General features: G+C 37.1%; 1 protein-coding gene across 2 annotated transcripts in view; it reads right to left on the bottom strand.

Annotated features, from left to right (window-relative positions):
* LOC126768396 (putative protein kinase C delta type homolog) overlaps positions 1–17,165 on the bottom strand; it is a 35,665-nt gene extending 18,500 nt beyond the window's left edge. Inside the window, exons 1-4 of one of the 2 annotated variants that reach the window (XM_050486423.1) lie at positions 16,881–17,165; positions 10,836–10,951; positions 8,919–9,120; positions 8,160–8,289 (exon numbers count right to left, since the gene is read on the bottom strand). In XM_050486423.1, the coding sequence (XP_050342380.1) occupies positions 8,160–8,289; positions 8,919–9,120; positions 10,836–10,951; positions 16,881–16,973 (541 nt within the window). In that variant the 5' untranslated portion in view covers positions 16,974–17,165. Of the gene's footprint in view, positions 1–8,159; positions 8,290–8,918; positions 9,121–10,835; positions 10,952–14,178; positions 14,366–16,880 lie in introns of those variants that run through there. The other variant, XM_050486424.1, reaches the window with a different exon arrangement.
* Positions 17,166–17,999: the final 834 nt, after the last annotated feature.

Genomic DNA, 17,999 nt, shown 5'->3' with positions numbered 1-17,999 from the left:
TGATAATATAGATGTGACTCGTAATATTTTTTAATTTCATGGTTTTAAGGGATATTCAAACATCACACGATCAGTAACAATTATTTATATTACATTCATTAAATATTCTTCTAGTTAGAAATTCAATATATATTTAATCTAATTGTGTAATCCTATCTTGGTCTTAGTTACATATTATATAATACTCAAGTAGATAATAAACTATCTTTTGTTAATTGTTGGATGGCTAAATAGATAAAAAAATATTAGGCCTCTGCATCTTTGACAGATGATTTAAGCAGCATCGCGAAGGCACTTGCGTTCATGACTGAAGAGACCAATGCGAGACCAATGCTTCGGTCGCAATCCCGACAAGTGTACACGCCCCAGATGGGCAGGGGTTTGAAGCCCGCTCATGACGCCTAGTGCGTTTTTCTTTTAGCAATTCAAAACAGTCATTGTCATGCTTTGATTGGCCTTCGTAAATAAGGCGTCGCCACTTGGCACGGTCCCCAGCCAGTTCTTCCCATCGATTGCTAAGGATGTTAAACGCAACCATATCAACGCAATCTTTGTAACGGAGCATAGGCCGCCCAACAGGCCTTTTTGCATCCGCAACCTCTCCCAGTAGTATTTGCCTTGGAAGACGAGTCTGCTCCATTCGATGCACGTGTCCCAGTCACCGTAACTGTTTTTTTTTTTAAGAATGGCCTCATGGCCATCCATGCCTAGCATCATTGCTAGGCAGCTGTGCCTCACCTAGAACAGACTCGTTTGTCACGCGATCCTGCCATGCGATGCTCAGAATGTTCCGAAGACAGCGCGAGTGAAATGTGTTTAGTCGGCGTTCTTGTTTTGCGTACGTTGTCTACGTTTCTGCTCCATACAAGAGTGTGCTTAGGACACATGATTGGTAAACAAGCATTTTCGTTTTTAACGTAAGGCGTCTGTTATCCCAAGCCCTTGTACAGAGCCTCCCGAACGTAGAGGCTGCTTTGCCGATGTGGAAGTCGATCTCTGCATCAAGTGAGAGATTGCTCGACAAATGCGACCCAAGGTAGCAAAATTTGTTAACCACCTGTAAAGATGCGCCGTTAAGCAAGATGACTGGTTGCTCTAAACATCCTTGCGCTAAAATAACGGTCTTCTTGCAGTTTATGGACATTGAAAAGAGGTCGCACGCTTCTGCAAATTTGTCCATTAGACTCTGGAGTTGAGCTTGGTCATGAGCAACGAAGGCAGCGTCGTCAGCGAAGAGGAGACTATCTACAAATAGGTCCTCCCTGTGGTGTTTGGACTTGAGCATTGAGATGATCGGTTCGTGTGTGTAAGTGGTCGCCTCACTGTTCATCTCCAAAAGCAACCTTCAGAAGCACCGAGAAGAATATTCCGAACAAGGTGGGGGCCAGTGCACAACCTTGACGAACACCACGGCGTACGTCGAATGGCGTGGATGTGTTGCCATTGTGCAGGACGGTGACTTCCATACCTTCGTGGAACGATTGCACTATCCTTAGGAGTTTTGGGGGGCATCCAATTCTGACAAGAACCGAGTACAACCCCTCTCTGCTCACGGAGACAAAAGCCTAGTTTAGGTCTACAAATGCAATGACTAGGGGGGTATGTTCCGCCCTACACTTTTCTTGTAGCTAATGTATTATTAAATAAAAAAATATTAAATAATACAATATCAACCAAAGTTCCACCGTAACATAAAAAAATATAAATATAATTATAGAATGTAAGAATACTTTAATAAATAATATTTGTATGTATTGTATATAAAAATATATATATTCAAGTACTTTAATATACTCAATCCGCCTTGACCTCTTTTCCAGGATTGATCACCTGAATAAAGTCTAAGATTTATATCTTATCTTTCAATCAAAATTATAAAAGTAAAATACCAGCCAGTAAATGTCCCACTGACAACAAATTCCTCTCCTCTTTAGGAAAAGGTTTAGTATAGATTAAGTTTATTCCACCTCGCTTCTCCAGTGTTGGTTAATGGATTCACATTAGGCGGAAAATTATCCGACACGTGTAATTTTATTGACGATTTTATCATTCATAGTCGAGTACGACATGGGTTATAAATATAAAATAAAAATATTGTAATTACTATAGTCCTGTATTCTTTTTTAAACTAAATATAACGAAGTGTTTGTATTTTAACGTGACAAAAAGTTATTAACTAGCTTACTAGTGTGCGTATTTGAAAGTAATATAAATGAATAATAAATAACAATCGAAACCAGTTCACAAATTTGTATACAGATAAAAAGTTTATTTGCATTTTTGTTCTAGCTAATCTCAGAATCTAGCAGTCCAATAAAAAAAAGACTATAAAATCACGCTACGACATACGGGGCGAACCGTTTAATTCGGATTTCTACTAACTGGAGCAGTTGGTCTTTACATAAACTACTACTAAGGTTTTTCTACTTCATTATGTTTTATTTCATACTTTTAACCCTTATCTGTCTGTTCAATTATGAGAGCCTAATCTTTATCTGCCTATCATCTAATTGTTTCATGACAACTTCCTCCATTTATGTTTTTAATTACTGAAACCAATAATGTGTTTGAATTTGTTAAATTATCAATAAATGATTTTACTATTAACTCTAAATAAATTACCGTAAACGATTGGAGAATTATATCTTGTATATATAAACAATTCATATTATTAAACGTGCTGCATTATCGAATCTTGTCCTGTAAGGATATATGTAAAGTTTTTATAAATAAATATTTAAAATTGCTTGATATTATATTAAATCCATGTCTTAATTGTACTCAGCGAAAGACGTAAGTTAAAACAGAAAGGCCCTTAATCTTAATAGATTATTTCGTACTCCAATATTTATCAAAGTATTAAACTTATATTACTTTACATCCAGTAAATAGTTTTTTTTTATAGTATAGGTTGGCAGACGAGCATATGGGCCACCTGATAGTAAATGGTCACCAACACCCATTGACATTGGCATTGTAACAAATGTTAACCATCGCTTACGTCACCAATGCGCCACCAACCTCGGGAACTAAGATGTTATGTCCCTTGTGCCTGTAATTACACTGCTTCACTCACCTTTCAAACCGGAACACAAGAATAACAATTACTGCTGTTTTGCGGTAGAATACAAACAATATGCGGCAGCTTGTGGAATTATTATCGCTGAATCCAAAAGGAATGAACCTGTTGGATAAGACCTAGTTTATTGAGTCGCATTTGATACTCCGGTAATAGTAAAAATTCAAGAGATTTGAAGGCAGATGACTTAGTGGTACAGAATCCGTACATTCTAAAACATTTGACGTGCCGGATGGCGTGGTTGGTGGATACTTGCCTTTCAAGCCGAAGGTTGTGGGTTCGATTCCCACCCAGGACAGATATTTGTTTGCATGAACATGTCTGTTTGTCCTGAGCCTGGGTGTAATTATCTATATAGGTATGTATTTACAAAAGAAAAATAGTATATGTAGTATATCAGTTGTCTGGTTTCCATAGTACAAGCTCTGTGCAAGCTTAATTTGGGATCAGATGGCTGTGTGTGAAAAATGTCCCAGGAAATTTATATTATTATTATTTATGAACATAACCCAGAATGTCGTGCCGTGGAGTACCGGCTTAGAGTGCCGTGGAGTACCGGCTTAGAATAGTACTCCCCCAATCTCATCCCGTGGGTGTCGTAAGAGGCGACTGAGGGACGGGGAAAAGGGGGGATGGGCAGCAGCGTCCCCCCTCCCATAAACATCTTACCCCCCCTACTGCGCTCGCCAACACGTCTGCCCAGCGCGGCGAGTATGGGCAAACCCCTCCATTAATGGCAGATGCGCCCAAAAAAAGGCCCCCAGTTACCGGCAAGCCCGCTAGGCCCGACCAAGGTAGCGGTCGCGGTATCGGCAGGGCAGGGGGTGCTAAGAATCACCGGTTCACGGCAGGCTACCGTATAAAACGACTGAACATGGCAACGTATAATGGACGCTCGATGAGGCTGGACCATCACCTCGCCGAATTAGAAGTAGAGTTAAGTCATATAAACTGGCATATACTGGGGTTATCTGAAGTCCGAAGACAGGGGGAGGACACGATAACTCTAGAGTCCGGTAACTTACTCTACTTCCGCGAAGGTGATAACCTCTCCCAGGGTGGTGTCGGTTTTCTAGTCAAAAAGGATCTCATTAGCAGCATTGTGGAAATCAGTAGTGTGTCGAACCGGGTAGCGTACCTTGTCCTAAAACTTTCCGACAGGTACTCCCTGAAGGTCGTACAGGTATATGCGCCAACTTCGACATACTCTGATGATGTGGTCGAAGCGATGTACGAGGACATCGCAAAGGCCCTCAACGACACCTCGAAGGCCCACTACAATGTTGTTATGGGAGACTTTAATGCTAAAGTGGGAGTACAAGATAGCGGTGAATCGAAAGTCGGACCTTACGGCTTGGGCTGCAGAAATCACAGGGGGCAAATGCTGGTAAACTTTCTCGAAGCGCAGGGGCTTTTTTTGATGAATTCTTTCTTTCAAAAGAAGCCTCAGAGGAGGTGGACTTGGCGAAGCCCCGATAACGTGACAAGGAACGAGATAGACTTTATCATTTCGAATAAAAGGCACATATTTAGAGATGTTTCAGTGATCAACAGGTTTAATACCGGAAGTGATCACCGCTTGGTTCGAGGCACTCTAAATATCAACTTAAAAGCCGAAAGATCGAGAATGATGAGGTCTACTCTCCGACCAACCATGCTCCAAGCTGCTCAAGGCTCCGAAAAGTTCCAAATGGAACTTCAAAATCAATTCACCGCGTTGGAAACCATAAGCAACATTGATGAGAGAACCGACACGCTGGTCAAAATACTGCAAAACACATCCCGCAAGTGTTTTCCGCCACAGAGAAGAGACAACGCACCAAAACTCTCTGCTGAGACACTCGAGCTCATGAGAAAACGACGAGAACTACCATCGTTTTTGTCAGATAAGGCCTTAAACCGAACAATAAAAACGCTGACGCGACGCGATCTCCGACGCTCCAATACCCGTGCCATCAAGGCTGCGATTGAGCAAAATCGGGGATCGAAAGTGTTCGCTCGCAAGTTTGGGAGGCCGCGTCTGACAAAACTTAAAACTGAAAATGGTGGGGTCGTTACCTCTAGGCCTGAGATTGTCGGAGAAGTAGAGAGGTTTTATGGGCAGTTGTTCTCTTCAAGATCGGATAAACCCGTGGGAATCAGTATTGATGACCAGCGCGCCCCTCTTATGCGCCATTACTCCGAGGAGCTCCCGGTCGTTGACCAAGGAGAGATTAGGGCGGCTCTAGAACAGCTTAAAAACAACAAAGCTCCGGGAGATGACGGAATCACAACAGAGTTGCTTAAGGCAGGCGGGACCCCGGTCCTGAAAGAGCTAGCAAGCCTCTTTAATTCCGTCATCCAACATGGCAAGACCCCGGAAACTTGGAGCGGGAGTGAGGTGGTACTGTTTTTCAAGAAAGGTGATAAAACCCTCTTGAAAAACTACAGACCAATCTCCCTCCTGAGTCACGTGTATAAGCTGTTCTCAAGAGTCGTCACGAACCGTCTCACCAGACGACTTGACGAGTTCCAGCCCCCAGAGCAAGCCGGCTTTCGATCAGGCTACAGCACCGTGGACCACATCCATACTGTTCGGCAGATTGTGCAGAAGACCGAAGAGTACAATCAGCCGCTGTGTATGGCGTATGTGGACTACGAGAAAGCCTTCGACTCCATCGAAACCTGGGCAGTGCTCGACTCATTGCAGAGATGTCATATCGATTGGAGATATATCGAGGTACTGAGATGTCTGTACAACGCCGCTACAATGACTGTCCACATCCAGGACTGTAAGACGAAGGCGATCCAACTGCGCAGAGGGGTGAGACAGGGGGATGTAATATCCCCGAAACTGTTCACCAACGCGTTGGAAGACGTTTTCAAAACGCTGGATTGGACTAGGTATGGAGTCAATGTAAACGGCGAGTACATCTCACACCTTCGATTTGCCGACGATATCGTCATCATAGCAGAGTCGCTGGAACAACTCACCGAAATGCTGCGTAGCCTAGGCGAGTCTTCCCGGCGTGTCGGTCTCGGTATGAACTTGGACAAGACCAAGGTCATGTTCAATAGGCATGTCGTGCCGGGACCGATATACGTCGAGGGGAAACCTCTCGAAGTTGTTAGTGAATATACCTACCTAGGACAGATAATACAAGTCGGTAGGAACAACTTCGAGAAGGAAGCCGATCGAAGAATTCGCTTGGGATGGGCAGCATTTGGCAACCTTCGTCAAGTCCTCAAGTCGTCTATACCGCAATGTTTGAAGACGAAAGTCTTCAACCAATGCGTCTTACCTGCCATGACATACGGTGCCGAAACGTGGACACTAACTGCGGGACTAGTCCACAAATTCAAAGTCGCTCAGCGTGCTATGGAGCGAGCTATGCTCGGAGTATCTTTGAAGGATAAGATCAGAAATGAGATTATCCGGAAAAGAACCGGAGTCACCGACATAGCTTGCAAAATCAGCAGGCTGAAGTGGCAGTGGGCTGGTCACGTATGTCGTAGGACCGATGGCCGTTGGAGCAGACGAGTCCTAGAGTGGAGACCGCGAATCGGCAAGCGCAGCGTAGGGCGCCCTCCAGCCAGGTGGACCGACGACCTTAAGAAGGTGGCGGGCACCAACTGGATGCGGAAGGCGGAGGACAGGGAGCTTTGGCGCACCTTGGGAGAGGCCTATGTTCAGCAGTGGACAACGATTGGCTGTTGATTGATTTGATTGATAACCCAGAATTGTTTAAAAAATAGTCTTTCTATTTCTGTAACATTTATCTTAAACTGGTTTTCCATTTCATTCAATGTGTCAAAACGTTTAGGCAGACTTTATGATTACTGTTTAGGATTCCACAATAAATCATCCATATGATAAAGATTGGTTAACGTTTCACCGTCGTCTCACTCCATGCCGCAAAAAAAAATTGCACTTCACTTCAGCTTGAGAGCCGCCGAGCAACTAAATGCTTGCGTACGCAAACCGCCGACATGCCGCCAACATGACGGCGGGCAGTAAGCAGCTAAGCTATTGTTGCCACATGATTGTTTTCATATAGACCGCCGGGTGGTATCGACGGGTCGGCGGCTTTGGTGTGTATTGCGCTTAAGTCTTGCTTAAGTACTACTATAATTACGAGAAAGTTAAAAAAATATTTTCATTTTGATATTCATATCTCGTAGCCTTCGTAGCTTAGAGCTACGGAATAAATAATTATACGTAGAAGTTTTATATAACATCATTATTAATTAAATTAAATTATAGTCATATTTGTATATATTTTTTGTATTTAAAAAATATTACACTAATGTTATTATTATTATATGTTATATTATGTTTTTAAATAAGGTACATATTCTTTCGGTTTTTTATCGGCAGTAGTGTTGTAATTATTACTAGTATTTTTTCTACACTATATGTACATAATTATTACTTGTAAGCGTTTCTTAAAGTAAGTCGTTTAATTTCATACATATAGTCATTGATAACCAAATTATCGCTATTTAGTTATGGTGCTCCAAAAAATTATCTTGAAAACTTTTTCAAGGCGCTCTTGTATATTGATATCACTTTTAGCAAAGGAAATATGTAACATTCCTTTGCAAGAAACAAATTTAAGTAAGTAGTTTAATATATGTTAGTCAATAAACACAAATAGGCTCATAAATAATGTGTTACTTGCCGCATTTGCATGGTTAAAGAAATAATGAATGTTATTATTGTTATAAACATTATATCGAAAAAATAAGAAGTTACGCTGTTAAATATGATTTAATAATTTAATATATATACATATACTTACAATATATTTTATATACAAATACGCACAAATACATTAACATACTATCTTTATGACAAAACAAATTAAAAGGGACGCTATTATTTGAGTTTTTAAACGCTAACAAATTTTAATCAATCAAATGGTTAAATATAACTAGAAATGCTAAATACTATAATAATTTTACTAAAGATTAGATCGATCAATTGTGTACGTTCTACGCCTAAATATTAAATAGAGGTGCTGTCGGGTCTTGTGACTACTGTGTTATCTTACGAAATATATGATTTTTTTTTAAACGAGACAATAAAAATATAATTTACCTTCACACTTCAGTCCTTGTTTGAAAAATCCGTAAAGGAGTGCACCGCAGTGATCGCAAAAAGTCGGCGACATAAATTGATGCGGACGAAATCGATGAGGCACGTCCACTTTGAATCGCTCTCTCAAGTACTGTAACAAAGATATTATGAGAATTTATAAAGACAAATTATAGCCACCAAAGCCAAGAGATAAAGATGTAAAATAACCGCTTGTCAATATCCTTTATCGAGGTAAGGCGATATATATATATATATATATATATATATAGTCCACTCAAGATATTATGAAAAATGAAATGAATTATGAATAATAAGCAAAACATTATCTTTTTTAATACTATAAATTACACAGTTATCATAATTTTCTTCTCACACCTTATAAAAGTTAGTATTTTGATTATTAATTACCGCCTTCACGAATATCTGCTTAGCCTAAAGGTTGACTGGTAGAGAATGCCTTTAGGCATTAAGTCCGCCTTTTGTCATACTACACAATATGGTAGGCAAAAAAGTTTTTAAATAAATAAATAAATAAACAAATAGTTAGTATTATGTATTAGCAAGTGCTGAGACTTATGCTACATTTAATAGTACGAAACTATATATCGGGATTTTCAAGTAAAACTCGACACATGCTTGGTTATCAAAATTGTATCATAATAATGTTTTTTACAAAAGGTGTAATAAATTTTACATTTTGTCAGTAAAAACTATGTGATCTAATATTTCAATGTGGTCAGGCTATTGCATTATTCTTACCACTGTGGCATCTGAATAGGCAGTTGACCCAGGACATTTTCCCAACAGCTTGTTATGACAGCGTTTGTGGACAGCAGTCTGGCATACAATGCAACGGTAACCCTGCTTGCCGAATCCCCAAAGAAATTCTTTGCAGAACGCACAAAATGTTGGCTGCCGGAAAAATTTTGCCACGAAGCGATGTCCGTTAACTTCGTGGATTCTGAAAAGTAATTTTAAAAACAGGTTAATATTTTCAACTACATCATGTGTTTTAACTTTTAAATCTCTTGGGGAAAAATGAAGTGCGAGTAACGTGACAGAAGTACCGACAAACATTCGCGTCAGAAAATTATCACTCAAAGCTACTTATGAAAACGTTGCAATCAAATTCGATTTAAAATTATATTCTCATCGTGTCGGAGAAGTTCTACTTCAAAAATAATATTTATATAAAATTGTTATTCCAACTTTGCGTTAAGCTTCTACGAATAAGAAAACATTTCAATTGAAATTCTATAAAATTAGACACCCACACTGGTAAAAAAATAAATACAGCGTAATTTATGTTTGAAGCTATTTGCCGCGATCTAACCGCGTTATGAAAATGATTCTTGTAAAAGTAAAAGTTACTGTGTTTTACTGATACGTTGATTTGGTTTGCTCTGTATTCATTTATTCGGCAATTCACATACGGGTCACTTTAATAATATAATATAATACTCGTGTTGTGCAGAGCTTTCGGCGTTAATCTTATTTACATTTATTTTTTTCGTTCATTTTTTATGCGTTCAAGTATCGTTCATCATTGAAACTTTGTACAGTTGTTTTGAAAGTTGCATGTTGGTTTCTGGCATAATATCATGAATGATAATAATAGTTACGCGCGAGTTTTATCGAAAAATATTTTATTTAAAAAATAACATTGTCCGTTATGAGTTAAATATATAAAACGGTAGAATTTGAGTCAGGTTTCTGAAAAATTGAAAAAAAAAATTTTTTTTGAAAACGATAATTAACATTGGTAATCACTTGTTACAATCGACACCGATTTATTTGCTTTTAATTCATACAATGAGTTAATTTACGAGACAAATGATTGGCGTGCATACCAGACGTGACACGCTAATTGACGGATGAGATTGCCAAAATCAACATGGCTATTCTTAAACCGATCATTTTCCTAGTTCTAAGTACCAAGAGAACAATTATGAATGGTGTTGTTATGATAACATTTTCATTGAAGTTCGACTACACACTGTTTTATCACTTCGCAACTACCTACTAAAACAATATGAATAAGACAGCCTTGTGGGTGTAATAGCGGGCTTATAAGCGACAAGATCTTGAGGTCCGGAGTACAAGCTTCCGGTCAGACCAATTGGTATTGAGATTTTCTGTCTATAAATTCTCAGTAGCAAACCGGAATCTGAAAATCGGCATTGCTAATATAAAGCCGGTTATGCGCCTGGACTCTTTCCGGTCGTATATCCCATCCCATCGAATTATATGAGGGGGAAAAAAGGGTGATGAGTCCTGCGCAGATGGTAAATCTCCAGCGTAATTCCAGCAGAGCATAATTAGGTCTACTCTGCCAGCTAATTTGCCATTCTGGCTCTAGGCAACCATATCTTAACAACTTCTCTGTCCTTACAAAAGACGCCATAATGACTCACGGGACAGTGAAATGGTTATGAGCCGACTAACAGATGTTTTGCTATGGCTAAGAATTTAAGGCATTAGACAATACAATTTTAGTTTATTATTATATATAATTTGCATACCATACCGATACATACGCTATAAATAAAGCGATTTACGTGTAAGGACCAAATAACATTGTTCTTATATATGAGAAGTTGAATCGTATGTGCGTAAAATAATGTTTTCGACTATCAAATTAATATAATAAATAATGAGTGAAATTAATAGGCTTACTTATGGTGTTTGATGGCTCCGCGCCGCTGCGTGATGCGCTTAGCGCGGGAGCGGCGCACCTCTGGTTCGCCGACACCTCGCTCGCAACCGCGCCCGCCGCCTCCGCCTGGCAACCACTGAAACCGTAAGATAACTAAACTCATTATATTAATATGTATAGAAATAAAAAAAAATCTTGCAAGATAAAATACTATTATCGACTGATTTTAATAACACTTAATCGATGTACTATTTCAGAGAGATGTTCTTATCGCCAGAACATATTGTCGTCTGCAACAACACGACCTCGTGTTTGTTACCTCACATATAAGACGAAATTTTATGTAAATAAGGAGGACTAAGAATGTATTTTGTGGGATATATTAATAAAATCGGAGTCCCGAAAAAAAAAATTACTAATTAATCAAAAAAATTAGCTTTTTTATTATTATTTTCTGATCCTACGCTTCAAAAGTATATTAAATGAACATTCCCTTTGGATTGCTCAAATCCGTTGTCTAAGTGTTTATAATATGCAGCAACTTTAGTGTTTCAAAATAAACTAACATTTAATTTGATTAAACTTTTTCAAAAGATGATAAATGTTGTTAGTACAAAAATAGGTCAATAGTCTAAGTACTAACTGATTAAAAAACTAATCAAAGATATCAAGATGAAACCAAAAACAATTTATTACTTTTTACTGATTTGACATATTCCTAACAAGACGTGGCCATGGAGCGTACTTTTTTGAATGGGAATATAATTGAATAGATTATAGTAACATTACACAATTATGTCATCCTTCATTATAAAACTCGTAAGCTAAGAGCCGAGATGGCCCAGTGGTAAGAACGCGTAAATCTTAACCGATGATCGTGGGTTCAAACCCGGGCAAGCACCACTGAATTTTTATGTGCTTAATTTGTCATTATAATTCATCTCGTGCTTTACGATGAAGGGAAACATCGTGAGGAAACCTGCATGTGTATAATTTCGCTGAAATTCTGCCACATGCTTATTTCACCAACCCGCACTGGAGCAGCTTGGTGGAATAAGATCCAAACCTTCTCCTCAAAAGGGAAGAGAAGGCCTTTAGCCCAGCAGTGGGACATTCACAGGTTGTTACGGAAATTCTATGTATTCTTTTATGGCTTTCAATAGTTCATATTATATTAATAATGTTAAGTTTTATTATTGACATAGGATATATAATACGTTACACATTTTTTTAACATACACGTTAACGGCGTAGAGGAAATTGTCGGTCTGGGCGCTTTCCAAGTGAACGTTGCCAAGACAATAAGACTCACGACAGTTTGTGCAAGCATAACTCATAGATAAGACACAGTAACCATATTTTATTGTAATTGAAGTATACGCTAAATCCGAAATTAAATCAATAGCGATAACAATGCGTATTTCTCGTTACAAGTGCGGATTACAAATTGTTAATACATTTAAATGTCCCTTGTGCCTGAAAAAAGCCGAGATGGTCTTGTGGTTAGAACGCGTGAATCTTAACCGATGATCGTGGGCTCAAACCCGGGCAAGCACCACTGAATTTTCATGTGCTTAATTTTTGTTTATAATGTATCTCTTGGTTGACGGTGAAGGAAAACATCGTGAGGAAACCTGCATGTGTCTAATTTCATTGAAATTCTGCTACATGTGTATACTACCAAGCCGCATTAGAGCAGCATTGTGGAATAAGATCCAAACCTTCTCCTCAAAAGGGAGAGGAGGCCTTAGCCTAGCAGTGGGATATTAACAGTCTGTTACTGTGCCTGTAGTTACACTAAATATTGCTGTTTAGCTGTAGAATATCTGACGAAAAGTGGTACCTATTCAACTCGCCAGGCTCAAAAGCTCTACCACCTTATAAATTATTGTTAACTAATAGTTTTATTGTATATTGAATTAGAGTGCTTTTTAATAAAGTTAGGGAGACAGTTCCATTTTAGATGCTGATTTTATGCCACTTTATTTTAATTATAATGTATAGTATAATTAAAATAAAGTGGCTTTAAAATATAACTCATAAGAGAACTAAACACCCTCCCTTGATTTGTGTAATAATATATTAATGTACAGACATTTTTATAACATACAAAATTATAATATAAATATATATTAAATGAATTATTCCAAAAAACAATTTTAAGCTGCTTAAAATTTTTCAGTAAGCACTTAGTCAGCCATAATAGCATAAGCAGCTATTATTATTGTATTACAATATTTACAAAGTTTTTAAACAAACATTGGGAATATTTTTGAGCGGCCTGAAAATACTTTGGCGACTACTTTTTACATGTATTACGTTTGTTGATAAACCTACTACTACTGAAACAGCTGAAGCTTAAAATAATTTTGTAATTTGTTTTGTAAATTGATCTTGTACATTAACAGCCTCTTGGGCTGTATTATAGAGAAATGGGGTATACCCATTTCTCAAACTACATCCATGTATATGAATTTAGAAAGATTCTTACATTGTTTTTATTTCTGACAAATGGTGGTGTTTCTTTATATACCGAAAGATCTGTTTTACATATGATGGAATGGTGATGATTAAAATATATACCAGTATACTATATAACCGAGATGTCCCAGTGGTAAGAACGCGTAAATCTTAACCGATAATCGTGGGTTCAAACCCGGGCAAGTACAACTAACTTTTCATGTGCTTAATTTGTGATTATAATTCATCTCGTGCTTTACGGTAAAGGAAAACATCGCGAGGAAACCTGCATGTGTCTAATTTACTGAAATTCTGCCACATGTATATTCCACCAACCCGCATTGGAGCAGCGTGGTGGAATAAGCTCCAAACCTTCTCCTCAAAAAGGGAGAGGAGGCCTTTAGCCTAGCAGTGGGACATTCATAGGCTGTTATGGTACGGTATACTATATATGATCTGTGGTTCGGCTTTAATGAAGCGGTAGAATAAAATATAAATAAACTTTACCAGTAGACCAGTCTTTTTTAGGTTACAAAATATTAGGCAGACTTATCTAAGCCGCCGTCATTCATAAATTATTCTAACGCTACATAGCAGTTGTTGTATTGCTCGGTTCTGCTTTAAAGGATACATGAGCCAGCTCAATTATAGGCACAAGTCTCGTATTTGTCCGTTCTTCCCAATTTCTAACACAAAAAAATTGTGATTTCGAATCCTGTTAAATATGTTTTATTCTGGTTGTCTGCTTATTTTTAATCGAATATATTTTCTTTATATATAAATAAAACATATATTTATATAAAAATAATAACTATAATAACTCGATTCTTGAAGATCTTCCCCGTACAACAAACTAAAATTAATAAAAATTAGCAATCAAACAAACAAAAATAGACAACATACCCGAAACAAACGAGACATCCCACTTCCGTTGAAGTTAATTGTCGGTACATCGCCAACTCGAACGCCAGAAGCGTACCCCAACTACCTACTTAATGATCTTATTTGTTTATTTACATTTTGTTTACACCAATATGGCGCCCTTACAATTGAAGGGACGCTATCACGCTACTAGATACGTCGGTATTCGCTAAGAAAACGTCGCATCCTCAAGGTCTCATATGAATTCTCTGGCATGAATCCGATTGCTGCTGAAATGGTGTGAACGAATGGCTAATATTGTGAATTTGTTTGACATACTCGTATCTGACGAGGCCGCGTCATTGCGATACGTGAATCAATCAAAAACTATTCATTCACGTAAAGTATTTCTTTAGTGATTATTATAACGTCTATTGATAAATTTGATATGTTCCATAAACATATATTGATATATAGTATATATTATACCCTTAGCATCGTAACTAATATTGTGTTAATTTTGATGTTTGTTAGGCTTTCACATCCTATTTACTCAACTGTAAACAGTGAATCATCTGTTTACATTGAATCAAGGAAGACAGAATACAAAAGATGATTATTAAAATTAAAATGATAATATAAACACCAAAATATTAGTTTCGCTGAGGTTCAAACGTTAAGTACCCCATCTTGCCCCCCTCTCCCCTACATCGACAATTTTTTCATTCCTATATATTTCCAAGGTAAAGAAAGAAACATAAGGTAATAAACAACTGCCATACAAATATGGTCAAAGTCGCGAAACTAGTACACAATTTTATAATTTGTAAACATTGTAAAAGCGCTTAAATTTTAATTAATAAATATTACTAAGTTCAATGTTATTTCGTAGTAAGAAAAAAGGTAAAGATGGATGATGTATATAAAATAAATCAAAATATACCTACTTCGAAATTTAATCTATTTTCTATTTGTAACTAAGGATCAAAATCAGAACAAGGTATGAGGGCTATTTCGAAATTCGGTATATGCTTTAATGAATATACAACTATTTTAATAGCATTTTGGTATCATTTTATATAAAACACAAATGAAGTGCATATATCAGTTAATTTTAATTTAAGAAAACAAATACCAATTATTATGGGCATTTCTAGATTTGTAATAAAATTACTTAGATGCTGCTATATGATCAACTTCTTATTTGCTTTATAAGGATTTTAATAATGAAAATCCAACTATACGTTATATTTTATTGTGCGGACGGTTCTACTACGAGAATTTACAATACATTCAACGATTCCATCAAACGTTTAACGCATTAGTTCTCTCTATTTATAACCGTGCATTTACTCTTCGATACTACGCCATTCAACCTTGATTCTTACCCAATTCTCCTGAACCATTCCAGTTTACCAGATGACATGATATCTGTAATCGATTTCCATTGATTTATATCGTTAATAATTGTCATGTAAATTGGAAATAAGCAGATTAATTCTTATTCATTCAGGTTTACATTTGTACGCCAAATTCATGAACATACTTAAATAACTGTGGTTGTAGTGCAATGTGAGCTCGGCCATTTTCTTGCTCAAGATAATGTTTTTGTTTAAGAGCGAGTTCAAAACAAAATTGATAATCTTTTACTTGGTTACAAGGAAGTTTTGGGCAGTGGGTACATTCGGTTCATTCACTCGTTCACAAATAACGTAAAAAACGAACCCATATCTTAAAAAAATCAAATAGGTATACAACTTGGAAGTTCTTTTTTTTCTTTGCAATTTGTGTTTTCATTAAAGCAATACATATATTTCGTCCTGTATATAGGCACTTGTGTGGGTACTTGTCTGCTAGGTACCGTTTATTCCGTTTGAAAAAGTAATTAACCCTTTGTTACGTCGAATTTCGGCCACGGCGATTAAATATCAAAGACGACTAGTCTTCTGCGTAGAAAATACTAAAGTGTACCCAGGTACACTCTTATAGCCGATCAACAGCTTACGTGCAGAATCAACGGCAACGTTACGTGCAATCTGAGGCATTTGGAACCGTGGCCCAGTGACCTACAGCCTTATAAACCTATAAATAAGTAGCTAAAATCAACGATGTTACAAGTTTAAATTTATTTATATACGTTTTACCTAACGTTTGTCATTGTCTCTATAAAAACCTTTCATTTTACAACTGTGGTTATTTATTTCGTAATCAACAGCGTTACATTTATTTTTTGTAAATACAAGATAATAGATATAAAATTACACAATATAAATCATGTTATGACTAATTAAATATATTAAAGAAAAATATAAGATTGTACGTGTGTGAGCGCGTGTACTTATTCGTCATCTTCATTTCATTCATCACAAATAACTCATTTTTGAAGAATGATTAATTGAGAAGAAACATATATTAATACCAATTTACTATCACAAAGTTGAATACAGTATTATAAAATTTTGTTACAAATAATAAACAAATATAACCACGGAAAACCAATTGTTTTTATAAAGAGCAATAAAAGTAAACCAGGGCAAAAGCTTTTAAGCTCACACTTGTAGTTACAACGCAGACGCATGACATTACTCAACGGTACAATACGCTCCTTCGTTTGTTTTGCCACGAAATTAATCGGTTCGTGAAGGAAGATCAAACATAACTCTAGTTCGAAACTTTGAAACGGATTTTTTCTACGATAAACTGTCAGTTTTGTTACCTAATGTTAAAGATTTAATAATACTTACGTTTTCAGCATATAGACGCTGGTAAGCGGGAGGGCGCGTGCGCGGCGGCGCGGGCGAGGTGCGTCGACGCGCCCCCCCGCCGGTGAATATCATCGCCGTGAGCGCATCGTCGTCGTGGACTCTGCACGCGCACCCGACGCACGCCGCGCCGCCTCCAACAGGCGACAAGCGAAAAACACGCTGCTTCGCCTGACCGTACCACCCGCAATCGCGTATTTATAAACGAAATTCCACGCGCGCTATTCGCGGCCGGATACAACTTTTTACACGACTTTCGGCACTTACGACGTACGGAGCACTGAAGAGGCGGGTTCCTGGATTGTCTACCGGAGTCCGTGAGTCAACCGCCTCCGCCCGCCTTCGTCCAACGCGATTTAAGCGATACACAAAAATGCCACTCTTAAAATAATTACAACTATATGAGAATGTTGCGGCAAATAAATGATAGAGAAGCTATTTATAGCGCGTTGAATATCTTTATTATTTTCGGATTCCGGCAATAGACAACTGTTGTCGGAATTTCTTAACAACAGAATAATCGAGGAAAAACAATATATACATACATTTTAAGCTTATCGAAAGTTATTTCGATAAACAAGAATTGAAACAAAATAAAAAATATAATATAGGTATCTAACATCTGCCTATTCATAACAAGCTTTACACAGTACGAGAAGTATAATTATTAAAAACATAACTATACAAAGTAATTTATACCTAATTAGCTGTGAATTTCTTGTTTTTAAATGCTAATTTATGTTGATCTAGATTTTACGGAGACAAGAAAAATATAAAATAAGTATATAAAACATTTTCTTATTAAACATTTCATATACTTATTTTAATAATATTATTACTATCAAGGAACGAATTAAAATAAATGATGTATTTAAATGGGAAGAAATTCTAACATCAAGCTAACTAGTAGACACGTAAAATAAAAAAGAGGCATTTTTTATTTAAACATTTTTTATAAAACATTTAAAATATACGAACCTACTAACATTGATTACAATGATGTACAAAAAAGCTAAAGAAATATTGAAGAGAAAAAAAAAACAAATATAATATAGACCTTTCTACTTTATTTTATATTTTAAAACAATTAATATTAGACTA

Source organism: Nymphalis io, chromosome 5 (genome assembly GCF_905147045.1).
Source record: "Nymphalis io chromosome 5, ilAglIoxx1.1, whole genome shotgun sequence".
In the NCBI taxonomy this organism is placed as follows: Eukaryota; Metazoa; Arthropoda; class Insecta; order Lepidoptera; family Nymphalidae; genus Nymphalis; species Nymphalis io.
Note: the sequence above shows the minus strand (reverse complement) of the source record. Positions and strands in the feature narration are given on the sequence as shown.